This window comes from Rattus norvegicus, chromosome 5 (genome assembly GCF_021556685.1).
Source record: "Rattus norvegicus strain SHRSP/BbbUtx chromosome 5, alternate assembly SHRSP_T2T, whole genome shotgun sequence".
NCBI lineage: Eukaryota > Metazoa > Chordata > Mammalia > Rodentia > Muridae > Rattus > Rattus norvegicus.
The window spans coordinates 65,393,723-65,409,434 of record NC_141538.1 but is presented as its reverse complement, the minus strand read 5'-3'; the positions used below and the strand labels follow the sequence as shown (position 1 = coordinate 65,409,434).

At 48.0% G+C, this 15,712-nt stretch overlaps 1 protein-coding gene across 6 annotated transcripts in view; it reads right to left on the bottom strand.

The window, feature by feature from the left end:
• Stra6l (STRA6-like) overlaps positions 1 to 15,712 on the bottom strand; it is a 42,265-nt gene that overhangs the window by 10,958 nt on the left and 15,595 nt on the right. For 4 of the 6 annotated variants that reach the window (XM_087547984.1, XM_087547983.1, XM_087547987.1 and 1 more), the window contains 8 exon segments: positions 13,850 to 13,980; positions 12,557 to 12,677; positions 11,462 to 11,507; positions 9,490 to 9,618; positions 9,120 to 9,190; positions 8,666 to 8,777; positions 4,643 to 4,796; positions 426 to 501 (listed from right to left, as the gene is read on the bottom strand). In XM_087547984.1, coding sequence (XP_087404110.1) covers positions 426 to 501; positions 4,643 to 4,796; positions 8,666 to 8,777; positions 9,120 to 9,190; positions 9,490 to 9,618; positions 11,462 to 11,507; positions 12,557 to 12,677; positions 13,850 to 13,980 — 840 coding nt within the window. 6 annotated transcript variants of the gene reach the window in all.

Sequence of the window (15,712 nt, the reverse complement as noted above, 5' to 3'; positions counted from 1 at the left end):
TACCAAAGTGTCATTGCCCCTCTGCTCAGAGCTTGAGCATGTCATTTTATTACTGTTGAGTCTCAACTTTGTCAAGTGTAACATCAAGAGGAAAATACCCACCTCCCAAGGTTGGGGCAATGTTGGCATAAGGACTCTAAGCATAATGGTAGCTCATCATAGATGTTCAGCCTGACAATTAAGCTTTTATTTTTCTCAACCAAAGCTGTGTTTGGCCATACCTGGCCCTTGTGTTCACTCCCCATAGCCACAGTAAGCCATGCAGGTACTGGTCAGAAATTCTGGGTACAGAATGTCATGCATTGGATTTTTTTGGTTGGTTGGTTTTGGGTTTTTTGGGGGGGGTTGTTTTTTGTATGTTTGTCTTTTGCTTGTTTGGTTTTTTTTTTCTGAAGTCATGCAAATGACTCCTAGAATACTCTTACCTGTAACAGGCCAAAATGTGGAAGAGATAGGTGACACACGTGAGGGCAGCAGGCAAAATGGTCACCACCCACACTCCTGAAATATGAAGGCTGACATGAGAGGGCTTGTAAAACACACCTGAAGGGGAAGTGCAGAGCGCAGATCCGCACCAGCAAGGCCTACGCAAAGCTGTTCCATTCTTTCACCTCCTCTGTGGGTGAGCTGGTGCCCAGTTTAGCCACCATACATCCTTGGTATAGGTGACTTCCTGCACAGTCTTCTGAAACCTTTCATGGCAAAATGTTCCAACTACATTCAATTAATTTTGGGAAGGCTATGCATGATCCACGTCCTCAGTAGGCACCATGAATAGAAAATACCATAAGAGCTGACCTCTAATAGAGTGGGGCTGGGGCATTGGTCACTTAACCTGTTATCGAGAGTCTGTAGCGCCCATCGTTCAGCAAGTTCTGTCGCTTAGGCTCGGTCTTGGCTACCTTTCGGTTGCTGTAACAATATACCCTGGCAAAAACAGTCTGAGGAAGGGAGAGCTTACTTTGGCTCACAAGTCTAAGGTTCACGGTGAGAAGTCATGGTGGCATGAGCATGAGGCAGCTGCTCCCTTGGCATTTACAGCCAGGAGGCAAAGGGAGACAAATGCTGGCCCTCAGCAGCCCTTCTCCTTATTCAGTAAAGGACCTGACTCATAAAATGGTCCCACTCACATTTAGGGTTACTCTTCCTACCTCAGGTAACATAATGAAGCAAATCCCTCACAGGCATGACCACAAGCTCGTTTCCTAGGTGAGCCTAGATGCTGCCAAGTTGACAATCAATACACACCATCACGGGTTCTAGCTGGCTGTCAGAGACTGTGCATGCTGATGAGAGAGGGATACGGAAACAGGAAGAACGGTCACCTGCTTAGCTCAGAGCATCAGTATGGCTGACTCTCATTAGGCGGAGAGACCCTTTTTGGCAAACACTCAACAAATGAGAATGTGTAGCTATTTCCTCAGCCTGTGAAAGGGCTTCTGCCAAACGCCTCAGAGGACATTTTCCTTCAGTGTGAAGTGCACCCCCCCCCCAACCTATAAATCAAGAAAAGGCAGCATCCACTCTCACCGGTTCTTCTGGAACTGTAAAGGAGGCTCTGACCCAAGCAAATGGACAAGAAAGGGAATACAAGAGCAGGGGCATGTCCTGGAGTCCTGACACCTGGAAGTGGGGTGGAGCCAGGGCCATGAGAAATTCAAGGTCCTCCATTATATCTAATTCAAGGCTACGCCAGGCTACATGAGACCTTGCCTCAACACAAAGACACATGTCCAGAACAGAGGCAGAAGTGGAGACTGTCATGTGATTAAGAGTGAAACTGAAGAGAGAGCTCAGTCTTTGGAGGCTAAGGTCCACAACCGAAAGAATGGTGTTACCACAGAGAAGACTCAACACCATCCTCACTCCAGTTCTAGAAGAGCTGAGACCCTCTTCTGACCTCTGAGGGCACCAGGCACATGAGGTATACATACACCTAAAGTGAAAATAAATATAAAAAGAGTGGGGGCTACTAAACTTGCAGTGTAAATGCTCTTTGGGTGTGGAGCTCAAAGACACACCACAGTAAACACAAATCCACACCGAGGATGTGTAAAATGTTCACAGCCACCGTAAAGCCCTGCATTATGGAAGGATCAGCTGTTGTTGCTTCAGTGTCCACAGAGCTATGAGAAAGTAATTCCTACCAAGTATGTACCTTTCTGGCTTTGATGTTGTTCTCCCAGCAATGCAAAGAAAATCCCATTGCATTAGGTGTCTTATGACTTGCACCATGGTTCCCAACCTTCCTAATGCTGTGACCCTTTCATGTAGTTCCTCGTGTTGTGGTGACCGCCAACCATAAAATTATTTCATTGCCATTTCATAACTGTAATTGTGCTATTGTTATGGAATGTAATGCAATATCTGATATGTGACTCCCCAAGGGGTCGTGACCCACAGGTTGAGAACCACCGACTTAAGGGATTGTGGTAGTTTGAATGAGAATGTTCCCCATACGCTCAGCTGTTAGAACGCTTGGTGATCGCATGGTGGTGGTGGTTGGGAATTTTACAGAAGGGGCCCTTGTTGGAGAAATCATGTCACTGCAGGCCAGGTTTGAGAGTTTCAAGACTCTCTCTTGCTATTCGAAACAGGAACTCTCAGCCTCTGCTCCAGCCACCGGGCTGCTTGATACCTTCCTGCCACAATGGACTCTTATCCTTCTGAAACCATAAGCCCACTCCTGAAGTTCCCTTGGTCATGGCGTTTCGTTACAGCAATAGAAAACAAAATAAGACAGGGATATTTGGTGGGTTATGGTCATAAGACATCAATGCCACAGAACCTTCTGGAAACCATCGAGCTGTCTGTTTATCTAAGTCTCATTTTATAGAAAAAAATAAGACCAAGAGGGGGGTTCTGACTTGCCCTGTGACACTGTATGTGTGTGTGTGTGTGTGTGTGTGTGTGTGTGTGTGTGTGTGTGTGTGTGTGTGTGTATTTGCATGCATGCATGTGTATGTGTCGGGGAGGCCAGAGGACAACCTTGGGTAGTGTTCCTTATAAGCTGCCCATATGGTTTTTGTGATGTTGTTGCTATTTTTGAGACAATATCTCACATTAGAACCTAGGGTGTGGGCTAGTCAACCAGTAAGCCCCAAGGATCTCCCTTGTCTCCATCTCTCCAGTCTAGAGATTACAAGAACATTCCATCACACCTAAGATTTTGTATTGGAAATAGGATTGTCCTGTTTGCACACTAAGCACCTTACTCATTGTGGTGTTTAAGTAAGAATTGCCCACCTAGGCTCATAGGTTTGAATGCTTAGCCATTAGGAAATGGCACTACTTGGGAAGGATTAGGAGGTGTGACCTTGTTGGAGCAGATATGGCTCTTTTGGAGGAAATGTATCACTAGTGGGCAAGCTTTGAGGTTTCAGAAGCCCAAAACCAGGTCCAGTGGCTCTCTCTTCCTGCTGCCTGAGGATCAGGATGCAGAACTCTTAGCTCCTTCTCCAGCACCATGTCTTCCTGTACACAGCCATGCTTCCTACCATGACTATAATGGACTAAACTCTGAGCCTGTAACCCAGCCCCACTTAAATGCTTTCTTTTCTAAGAGTTGCTGGGTTATGGTGTCTCTTCACAGCAGCAGAACCCTCATGAAGACCGCCATTTATCATCTCTCCCACAGGCATCCTGACATCTTGTCCACAATTCTTTCTCATCTAGGAGACAGTGGACATCTCTTCTTTCCACAGATGATACGCATATCATTAGATATGTGCATCTTCTAAGAAGCTTCTTTCATAAGTACCTTCCCTGTTACCAATAAATTAAAAAAAATAATAATAAAAGACAAGGGTTCCAAAAGCCATTCCTCCATAAGAGACACACAAATGCCCAACAGATACATAGAAAATGATCATTATTCACTTTCAGAAGGTGCAAGTTAAAAACACAGTAAGAAGTCACTTCACTGCGGTTAAGGTCATTGTGGGGAGGCACGGTAGCGGGCAAGCACAGTGGCTCTGTAGCAACTGAGAGCTCACATCTTCAATAGCAAGCAGGAAGTGGAGAGAGCAACTGGAACTAGTGTGGCTCCCGAAACTCTCAAAGTCCCCCTCCAGCAACAATCTTCTCCATCGAGGCCACACCACCTAAGCTTTCTGAAACAGGACCGCCAACTGGAGACCAAGTGTTCAAATACATGAGCCTATGCAGGACTGTACTTAAAACTACCACAGCCTGTTTGAGAGATCATCTTGATTGCATTCAATGAAATGGGAAGATCTGCCCACTGTGGGTAGCACCATTCCTATGCTTCGACTGTTTAAATGGAGAAAGGGAGCTGAGACCAAAACGCACTTGTCTCTGTGTTTCCTGACTGTGGGTATGCTGTGACCCACGGCTCCTGCCACTTTGATTTCCCTGTATTACGGACTGCACCTAGAACTGTGAAGCAGAATAAACTTTCTCCCCTGTGTTGCTTCTGTAAGTGTAGTTTATCACCACAGCAGGATAGAAAACTTAAACAACAACTTAAAACGAGAAACTTCTATTGGCAGGTTCAGTTCAGCCTCAGCCCTCTGTCCCAGCGGACCCAGGAAGGCACAAATCAACTCTCACACAAAGGAAATCCAGGCACCTCATCAGACAGCGTGAATGCTACTTGGACGATGGGAGTGAGTGGCTTTACCTTTACTGACGCTGATCAGTTCTTTCACCTGTAGGATGACTGGGGTCAGGGTCCCTGTCTCGTTCATGTGGGTGAGGTAGCTCTGCAGCTTGTCTTCAAACACGTCCAGCTCGTCTCTCACGTGTAGAAATACACAAAACTCAATGACGATGAACTGTGGACGCAGAGCACAGGTGTCACGATCTCCCCAGACCAGCTCGGCGTGGAAACAAATACCAATGTGCTTAGGGTTCGAGGCCAGCCTCTTCCAGACAGTCTCTTGAAAAGGATAATATACAAACTTGTTCTTCACCCAGAATGACTCAAAAAGCACTCGAAGACAATGGAATCTGGAGATAGCAGGTGAGCCTAGGAGCAAGACCAGCCACATCTCCCATGGCCCTTTACACTGATCTAAACAGGAGCTACAGGAGAAGGTATTCCACATGATAACAATGCTTGCCCACTGTCCTGTCTGCCCTCCACCACACTCTTGCTTGTCTGGTTCCTCCAATGAACTAATCAAGTTTGTTTTTGAGAGCAGAGTGTGAACACCAGCATCATCAGGCGGTTTCTTAGTCCACTGGACTTCAGAACACCTTCCCCAACTCTTCTCTCTTAGAATGGCAGAGCTCTCGTTCCATGTCTTACTCCTTCTCTTGAAGCCACAGCTTCTCTCCGGCTAAGACTATGCTGAAGCATCTTTCAGCTCTCTCCTAGCTCTTAAGACAGTGCTCAGTGGGCTGGAGAGATGGCTCAGTGGTTAAGAGCACTGACTGCTCTTCCAGAGGTCCTGAGTTCAATTCCCAGCAACCACATGGTGGCTCACAACCATCTATAATGAGATCTGGGGTCATCTTCTGGCCTGCAGGCACACATGCAGACAGAAAGCTGTATGGTGTATACATAATAAATAAATAAATATTTTTAAAAAAAGACAGTGCTCAGTGTAAGGTAGGTAGGTTGATGTCAAGGCGATACACGACTGGACAGTAGAGTGGGGCGGGGACAACGTTTTTGTAAGGCAGAAGAGAGGAGGAAGGAGAGATGGAGTCTATGGAGAAGGATGGTTCAAATTTAGGTGAACTAGATCAATTTTGTCTTGGTTGGTGGTTTATGTCTTTATCAATTGGCAGTGAATTTATCTTGTGGATGAATGGATTGAGAATTTAACATGTAAATCTAATTGCTAAATTACAAGATTCTGGAACTTTGATCTTACCGGGCTAAAGAGCACAGCGTGTGAAAGAAATGGTCGAGAGGCATTTGGAGCATGGGGATCTGGTTCTGTTGCCTGTGGGGAGTGAGAATACCCAGGGCCGGCAGAAAGAGATAGATGCGTGTGTGTGTGTGTGTGTGTGTGTGTGTGTGTGTGTGTGTGTGTGTGTGTGTGTATGCACCAGGTGTGGTAACTACCACCTAGGGGACCGCACGGAGAGGGTGGCTAAAAGGGAGACAGCCAGGAGAGGGTGGCTTGTGGACCAAGTAGCAGAGTGAGCCAGAGCGAGCAGATCTGACTCACAGGAACTGATAGAAAATGTTCCTTTTTAAATTTTTACCAAAACAAAGGAAGGCGTTCGATAAAGTCTTAAAGCACAGCATAACGCCAAGAGAGTCACTCAATGCTGCAGAGAGCTTCAGTTGTCCTTTCAAATCCATCCTCCGGGGGCTAGGGAGGTGGCTAAGTGGCTGAAGTATTTACAGAGAAAGTACAAGGACCTGAACTTCATCCCCAGCATTCACATAAAAAGTTCAACATGGTGGTACATGCTTGTGACCCCAGAGCTAGGGAGGCTGAGGCAGTCAGAACCCAGGAGCCCAGTGACCTCCTCCCCAGCCCAGCCTAATCAGAGTCTCCAGGTCTCAGTGGGAAACTTAGTCTCAAAAAAAAAAAAAGGCCCGGGCTTAGGAGATGGTTTAGGGGGGGGTAAAGCACTTGTAACATAATTGTGAAGATCGGAGTTCAGATCCTGAGCACCTATATAAAAGCCAGGTGAGCCATGGCAGCCACCCAGTGCTAGAGAGCAGAGTCAGAAGATTCTCTACAAGCTGGCTAGCTACACAGTAGCCCAACTGCCAAAAACTGGGTTCAGTGAAAGATCTGCCTAATGGAATAAATGAATACAATTAAGGAAGACACCACACACACACACACACACACACACACACACACACACACACACACACGAAGATAAACTAAAGTAATTAACTAAGAAAAATGTATTCTCCTTCTTTACTTCTTTAGTCACAGAACTGGACTACATTTCCCAGCCTCCCTATGTTAGGTGTGACCACCCGACCCCATTTGGACAACTGAAGAGAAGCAGAAGGGAAAAGCGATATACACCTAGTCTAGGAAAACCCCTCTGGAAGCCTTTTACTATTTTCCCTCCCTGCTGTTCACTAGGTGGCCATGAGGTCCTAGGAATGGAGAGGCACACGAGAGAGGATGCTGGGTGCCTGAGTAACTGCAAAGAAGAGAGCTGCCTCCCCACCCGACCAGTCAGTACACACGCTCAACAGTGGGGTTTGGGGAGGGAGACACATAGTGGCAAGCCACTGGCATTTAGAATGGCATCGATACTTCAGTATAATCTAACTAACACATTCCCTTAAAACCTGAAAAACACTGGAACAAGAAACATTGTGTCTGCCTTCGAAACAGCAAAGATAACAAGGCTTTGCCGGCTGTGTTCTGTGTATTGCGGCTGCCCTGACTCAGCCAACTTTATGCCCAATGATTTAGGGCATGTACAATGTTTTTACATTGTATCTGATAAAACACTGAAGTGAGAACCATATCAACACTGAAAATGTCTTCTTGAGAAAAAAAAGCAAGTGAAAGATAGTTCAACTTTAATCCATACTATAAATCAATTCTACCTTTCCACTTTCATCTTTAAGTCACTGCTGGGCAGTGGTGGCACGCACGACTTTAGCCCCAGCACTCAGGAAGCAGTGGAAGGCAGAGTTCTGAGTTTGAGGATAGCCTGGTCTACAAAGTAAGTTCCATGACAGCCAGGGCTACACAGAGGAAATCTGGTCTAGAGAAAGGAGGGAGGGGATGTATTTAATTTTTCACAGCATAACTTACTGTCTATAATTGTATGTTTGTTTTCTTTTTTTCTTTTATTGGATTTTTTAATTTACGTTTTAAATGTTATCCCCTTTCCCAGTTTCCCCTCCAGAAACCTGCTATCCTATGAGGGTGCTTCTATGAAGGTGCTCCCTATCCACCCACCCATTCTCTCCCACCTCCCCACCTTAACCTTCCCCTACACTGGGGCATCGAGCCTTGACAGACCAAGGACCTCTCCTTCCTTTGATGCTGACAAGGCCTATCTTCTGTTACTTATGCAGATGGAGCCATAGGTCCATCCCTGTGTTCTCTTGGGATGGTGGTTTAGTCCCTGGGAGCTCTGGCTGTCTGGTTGGTTGATATTGTTGTTCTTCTTATGGGGTTGCAAACCCCTTCAACTAATTCAGTTCTTTCTCTAACTCCTCCATTGGGAACCCTGTTCTCTGTTCAATGGTTGGCTGTGAGCATCTGCCTCTGTATCTGTCAGGCTCTGGCACAGCCATATGTTTTCTTTAGAGATCATTATTTCTACCAACTTTCCTGAGTCAGTTTAGCATATCAAACCATATAAAACATTTTCCCTTATCGATTGTTATTCCACGCCAGATTTTATCACACGGATTTTTTTTTTTTGAGACAAGGTCTCACTATGTAGCCCTGGTTAGCCTGGAACTATACAGACTAGGTTAGCCTTGAGCTAACAGAAATCCACTTCTGTCTCCTGTGTGCTGGGATTAATGGTGTGAGCCACCACCAGTATTACTGATGCTGGATAAGTCTCCAGTGAGTGTCACGACATGGGTGAAGGGTCCTTGCAGGTCAAAGGGTTGAATTTCCTTAACTCACCACGTTTCCAGTCTGATTCAAACTCTAGGCAGGCACTGCTTGTCGCAAAGACGCAGTGAGCCCTGATTGGACACTGCTCTGCTTATAAAACAGGAAAGGACTTTCCTGGAGCTACTTACGAGGTAGAGGCAGATGAACGCCAGCACGAGGGTGCCAATCATCCTGCTGGGGAACTGGAAGCACGGGTCCCACTCATACACCCTGGTTTGAAACCAAGACTTTTCTCCTTCTCTGTGAATGAATGAACACACAGAAAAGAGCATTGGTCGTTCACCGAGCCTTTGTCCCTCATCCTTAAGGACAAAGACTGGAGTTTAAGGAATAGGGCAACAGGTTATCAAAAAACATCAAACAAAAGTCTTTGGTCCAGTTAGCCTGAAATGGAGTCTTTCTCAGTCTTTTTAGAGTCCTGCCCCTCATCCCCCATCCTCCCAGTTTTCCCCCCTGCTTTGTTGTACTTTGGGTTGGTTTCTGTTACCCGCAAGAACTCCAGCAGTGTCCCTCCACTATCCCAGGGCTTGTCAGAAAGGCCTGGTACAAACTGCAGGGGAGAAGGGGAGGAAGAGCGCTTACTGTGGGCGGGGCTTGCTCAAGAGCTGCTTCACGTGCTTTTCCTGGTGAGCCTCCAGCAGCGACTTTTCTTCCTGTGAGGTAGGGGGCGATGTGCTGACTCACAGATGCTTGCTAGGGTTCTGTCCCTTAAGGGGTCATTGACAGGAGGCAAGGATTTGATCGCAGCATCGGCCGTGCCTAGGAGCCAGCTTCAACTATGTCAGGCTCCTGTGTTCCCCAAAGGCCCGTGAGCTGGTCCTTTTCAACCCTCCTAGCCCACCCTGCTCTAAGAAGCTTGTCTCCCTCACCGGAGAGGCTGTGCAGGAAAGCCTGTGAGAAGCAGTAACAGAGCCCCTGGGCTGCTCTGAAGAAACCAGTGTCCAGCACTCACTGTCTGCGACTCCAGGCCCAGGTGAACAGGCAGAGCCTTAAAGAACATGTGCAGGAAACGACCCAGCAGGAAACCCAGGCACAGCAGTGAGGGCCAGTAGAAAATGAGGGCCTCAAACCTCCCTAGAAACTGCAACAGAGAGACAGGGGTGCGGGGAGGGGGGGCTGTGTCAGGGAATTAGTCGGCTATAGTGAAGAATATAGCCAGAATACTGCTTGCTATGAAGGTAGGACAGGGCTCTGCCTGCCCGAGGCTCCCACCAGGATCCACCTTCTCTAAACAACTATAACAGTAACCAATCTTTGCTCTATATGGTCAGCCGATCTCTGACACGCCACACACACACACACACACACACACACACACACACACACACACACACACACACACACGGTTGACCAATCATTCTCTCCTCCCCTACGTGGTCCCCCAGTCTCTGTTCCCCCACCCTACATGATCAGCCAATTCCTGCTCCCACCACATGGTCAGAAGGAAAAACGGATTTGGAGTCCAGCAACCCTGGATGGAAAATTTTGAGCCTTTTTATTTTGCGAAAACAGCTTTTTGGTTTTATTTGTTTTAATCTAACCAAGAAAGTGAATGCCCCTTTGGGGGAAATGTGAGAGACTGGTGGGTAGATAAATGGAAGGAGGAGGTGGGGGTGGGGAAAGGAAGAAATAGAAGGACAGAAAGGGGAGGGAGGGAAGGAAGGAAGGAAGGGGGAGGAATAAAGGAGGTGGGAGGAGACAAAAGGGAGGAGAGAGAAAGGACCTATCATGCCACAATGTTGGGAGTTGGGTTGTAGAAATTTTAACAGGCTTCTCAAAGCGGTGTTCACAGTTTTCCTTTGTTTTTAATTTTTTTTAAATTCCTTTTTACTGATTTCAGATCAATGCTAGTGGGACTCGGCTTTCACAACGTGCTGGCTGGTTTCATGTTTTATTACATTCTGGGGGCCCCCAGGGGAATCACGGCTTGATGCTGTGACGAAAGGGTACATGATAGGCCCTGGGATGGAGGTGCCACAGTTTCTGGCTCACCTTGACCATGACCAGCATTTTCATGTTTCCCCCCATGTCTGGGAAGGGTTGGTAAGGCCCAAATTCTGGGCCAAGTTGACCTCCCAACTCCCCCAAACCTTCCTGGGACCCCTCCCCTAAGTGCATTGTGACTCCTGAAAGATGGTGAGAAGGAAGGACAGACAAGGAACAAGCAACCAACAGTGCAGGCCTGTTCTTGGGGAAACCCACTGAGGTGGGGGGGCTCCATAAGCATCAGGACCCGCTGCTGCCTACAAGCTGGGGCAATTAATGGCAGAAGGTGTGGGGCGGGGAAGGAGGTTGAAAAACTTCTGGCTTTGTCCCCAAGCTGGCCATTGCTCGGGGTGGCCGGTTAAAGAGTGTTCACTGTTAAAGAGAATCCATTACTCGGGTCCTGGAAGCAAGATTCTAGAGAAGTACGTTCATTGATCACAGCCCCTGAAATTGTCATGGCTCAACCAAATGGAGCTTTTACAGGACGGCATGGACCTGGCTAACAATATCCTCTCATTTTGCTCCTCTCTGGGTTTGGAGACCAAGCCTGCAACTTTCAATAACTCTGAGAAGGGCAATGGTCACTCCTGGAAAGGCTTCGCCTATCTAATGATCCCATTTTACAGCAAGAGAAGCCAGGGCTAACTGGAGTGGGTAGAAAGGAGCCTTGACAACCTCCAGGCCTCAGCTTCCAGTCCTGCTCATTCCTGGGATTTACTTGGCAAAGTTGGCATAGTTTCCTCACCTGAAAAGGGGGTTTGATGACCAAGCGCAGTGAACAAAAGATGCTACACAAACAGAAGCGTGGTGAGCAATGCCCGCTCCCCTCCCCCACCAGTGGGGAAACTGAAGCCTAGAGAAGGCTCCTCTGAGCTCACAGAGCCTAGTGGCCCTGAGGTGGGGACTGAACATCCTGAGCAAGGTCAGTGAGGACTTACCTGCCCATGGGGACACTGTAAGATCTGAAGAACAGTAACCACAAACCTGCAGGACAGAAGCAGGGCACAGTTGGCCCCTGTCTCAACGTAGCCCAGAGCATCCTGGAGAACACGGCCCAGATGCTGCTTGCCACCCCCCGGAAGGACTGTATCTGTCCCTTCCTGATGTGGTCCCTCCTTGTGCCTAGCTGAACACTACATTTCCTGGGTCTGCCCTGCTTGGGGCACATCTCAGAGTCCCTATGGACAAGGGAGGAATATGCAGATACCCCTCCTCTCTCCCTCTAGCATTCAAGGAGGAAGAAGTCCAGGGTTAGCAAGTGATTTGTCCAAGCCACTTAGAGACACACAGAGCCAGGGCAAGGTCTCCTGACTGTGACTGGAGCTCTTGCTGAATGTAGGAGTGGGTAGGTAGGTGGATGGGGGAGAGGGAGCCAGGACTGGACCTCAGGGACTCATGAGTGGAACTGTTCCAAGGCAGGTCACTCAGTTGGCAGGTGATCCCTGGTGCCAGCTCTGCATAAGTGTGCAGTGCTGAACCCATTCTGCACGGGTCAAGCACTCTCCCAGGTGGAGGGAAGCTGCCCTGCACAAGGACATAGAGGCCCAGGGACCAGAGTCCATGAGGATCCTAAAGAATGGCTGTTGACTGAGTAAATGGAGAGATAATGGAATGTAGGGAACCATTCTGGACACGCCTAGGCACGGAGGAGGAGGAAGAGGCCAGGCCAGAATGACCCTGAATGCCAAGCAGAGACGTGACAACTTTCTCTAGGAGAAGCCATAGACATGGGGCTCTCCTACCTCCTCTCTGGGGACCCTTGTCAGTTTCCAGAAGTGAATTTTCCTTAGCTCCTGGCTTCTAGGAGTATTCTAACCATGGGCACCCTCTCAGGAGGAGGCACATGGCCTCCTGGACAGACATTTGGAAGCCTCAGAAATAACCCGGAGAAGAAGCCACAATGGGACATTGAGCAAGTCACCTCTGTCCACTCTGGACCTTGCTACTCTCCACAAGGATCCCACCTCTATTCTGCTGCCTAGAGTTCATTCATGGCCAGTATGGCCAGAAAAAGGCAAGCAGAGTCATCTTACCAGGTCAGGGAGTACCCGAAGCCCAAGATGGAGCTGACCAGCTGGAACTCTGAGGACAGGCAGGCAAAGAAGGGGAAGTAGGAGAGACCGACTTCCATGCCTCCGATGAGAAGCACAAAGGCTGCAAGACACAAGGCCAAGATGCTGTGGGCTCCTCTGCTCTCTACTCAGAGGTGACCAGGAGAGCTGTGGTGCTCTGTTCTGAGCTCAAGCCAGGGCCTCAGGACCCAAAGAGCTGACTGGAAGAGCTCTAGGCCATGGCAGAGGAATGCAGCAATGTCCTTCGTTAACCATCCCTGCTCCCCTTCTTGTGACAAGTGACAACTAACCTTGAAGGTAAGGACTTTATACCTGAGGAGCTCACAGTGTGGCAGGCACAGACAGACCAGTCAGCAAACCAAAATGGCTGAGAGGAAGGCATCCAAATGCTTCACAGAGGCCCACACAGGCATGTTACATGTACTGGAGAGTACACTAAGCAAGGCAGTGGCCATATTGCTCCAGCAATGCAACTATAAAGAACTCTCTATTGGTCACATTGGTCCCACCACTAGCTAGCTCTGAGACGTGATGACAGCACATAAGAAAGGCTCAGCCATCCAAGCTGACCTTCACTTTGTGTCAGCATCGAGCTGCTCCTATGCTAGGCAATGCATGGCAGAAATGGTTAGGGTCCTCACTTTGAATATTGACAGTACAGCGGGCAGGACAATGGTCTGAAATAAACAGTAACAGAGACACATTCTTCCTGCCACAGGGACCCGGGCAAGGAAGCCAGTGACACTCCATCTCGGGGAGGCAAAGAATGGAGCAGCCTTCCTGGAGGTGTTGACTTTGCCCCAGCAGTGCACTATGAGGAGTTTGTACAGTGGAGAGCTGGTTCTGGAACTGTACAAACCTTTCTATCAGAGTAGCTCCTTTATGTGAACATGGAGCCTGAGGAGAGAGGTCCCCAGCCAATGGACAAAGAAGCAAGGGTCATTCCTCAAGGAGCCCCAGAAAGTGCTGCTGTCAGAAGACAGCAGGCTCGGGGGACTGGCTGAGGAGAGTGAGGAAGACTCCACTTCTGGTGCCTGTGTTTCGTCTGTCTAAAGCACCTCTGAGTCTAACTGCAGGGAAGCTCCCAGGCAGGCTGTGGTGTCCGTGAGTTACTAAGCATTGACCTTGGGCAAGTAACAGGCTAACAAGAATGTGGTTGCTCACAGTGTTTTACCCCTCCAGGCTACCCCCAAGGCCTCTGAGGGCAAGCATGTCCATGTGACATTCCCAGGATATGTGAGGCAGCCCTGGTACCTTGGGCCCACTGTGGAACCTTCAGGGGCTGGTAGCCTTCTGAGAACAAGAACATGACCTTATTGGCTGTGGCCCCAAAGGCAACTCCATAGGACCATCGGTTACTAAAAGTCCCCACGAAGTCCAGAGGCCTGTAGACAACAGAAATGGTGTATGAGTCTCTAGGTCGCCTCAAGTGTAGCCATCCCGCCTGCGGAGAGTGAAGGATTCTGGGAGAGTGAGCTGCTCACTGCAACCTCAGTCTGGAGCTATGCACAGATTCCGAGCTCTAAAGTGAGGAAGATGTAGTCCTTCCCATAGACGGCCTCCAAGTCTAGCAGGAACACAGTAAGGATGCTAGGAGCCATGACACCCAGGGTAATGGAACAAGCCTTTATGAGATACAGGCAGTATGACTTGAAGACCAAACGAGGAATGTATGTCATACAGGTGTAGGGAGACCAGCAGGGACCTGGACATAGTCTATTAAGGCTTTTCCCTCTGATATTTCTCCAAGGAAGGTCTGGATATCATTGGCTAAGTTATTACCATATAACTGCAGAAGTCAGAACTACTTCACCTCAAAATATGTCACTTCGAGGCATATGGAGCATTTATAATTAAAGACACTCGGGGAAATGACAGTTAAAAGACAATATGGGGCTGGAGAAATGACCCAGTGCCTAAGAGCACTGGTTTCTCTTCTAGAGGACCCTGGTTGGTTTCCAACACCTACGTGATGGCTTTAACCATCTATAACCCCAGACCTAGATTATGCAAAGCCCTGTTCAAGCCTCTATGGGCACTGCATGCACGTGGTTTGCAGACATACGTGCAGGAAGTACACCCATACATATAAAATAAAAAAATGAAGGTTAAAAAGAAAAAGTTTAGGGGGAAAAGGCAGAGAGTGGGGAGCCGGAGAGCAGTTAAAAGTGTATACCTCCCTTGTGGAAAACCTGAGTTTGATTTCTAGCACCCATGTCAGGGGACTCACAAGTGTCTGGTTTTTTGTTTTGTTTTGTTTTGTTTTGTTTTCTATGTAGCAATAGTCACTACTAACTTATTTTTATTAGGCTTTTTCATCTATGTCTCTGTACATGCATGTTTTTCTTTTTTATTGAATATTTCTTTATTTACATTTCAAATGTTATTCCCCTTCCCGGTTTCCTGTCCATAAGCCCCCTATCCCCTCCCCCTTCCCTTCTTCTATAAGGGTGTTCCTCTCCCCATTCATCCCCCTGCTACTGCTCCCCCCACATTCCCTTACACTGGGGGTCCAACCTTGGCAGGCCCAAGGGCTTCCCCTTCCATTGGTAACCAACAGGGCCATCCTCTTCTACATATGCAGTTGGAGCCATGGGTCAGTCCACAACTCTGTTAACTCTAAGACCAGGGAGAGCTAACATCTCTAGACTCTGAGGGCATTTGCACTCAGGTAAGAGTGGTGTGTTTGTCTTTGTGTGTGTGTGTGTGTGTGTGTGTGTGTGTGTGTGTGTGTGTGTGTGTGTTCAACTTTAACTGCGTCTTTGAATTTTCATGTCCTTATGGGGCCCCTGTGCCTATAAAAGTCACATTAAATAAATTTATGTTTTTATCCTGCCAGTTTTTCTTCTGTCAATTCTCTTGACATTTTGGTTGTGAGTCTAACCTTTAATGACAGCCATCACTGCAGCCCTCAATTTAATGCTCAAGTCCAACTGAAAAGCCCTATGAGAACAGGGTGACATTTTTACTCCCTTACATGACTGTGCTTTCCTGGCCATGGCTGACAGCTGTGGCTTGGATGCACCGGGCCAGTGTCTGGTCTTGTCTTTTTTTCATTATGACCCTGAGGCTGTGAGCCAGTTAACTGTAACAGTCACTCCAAGTCAGTATCAGAGT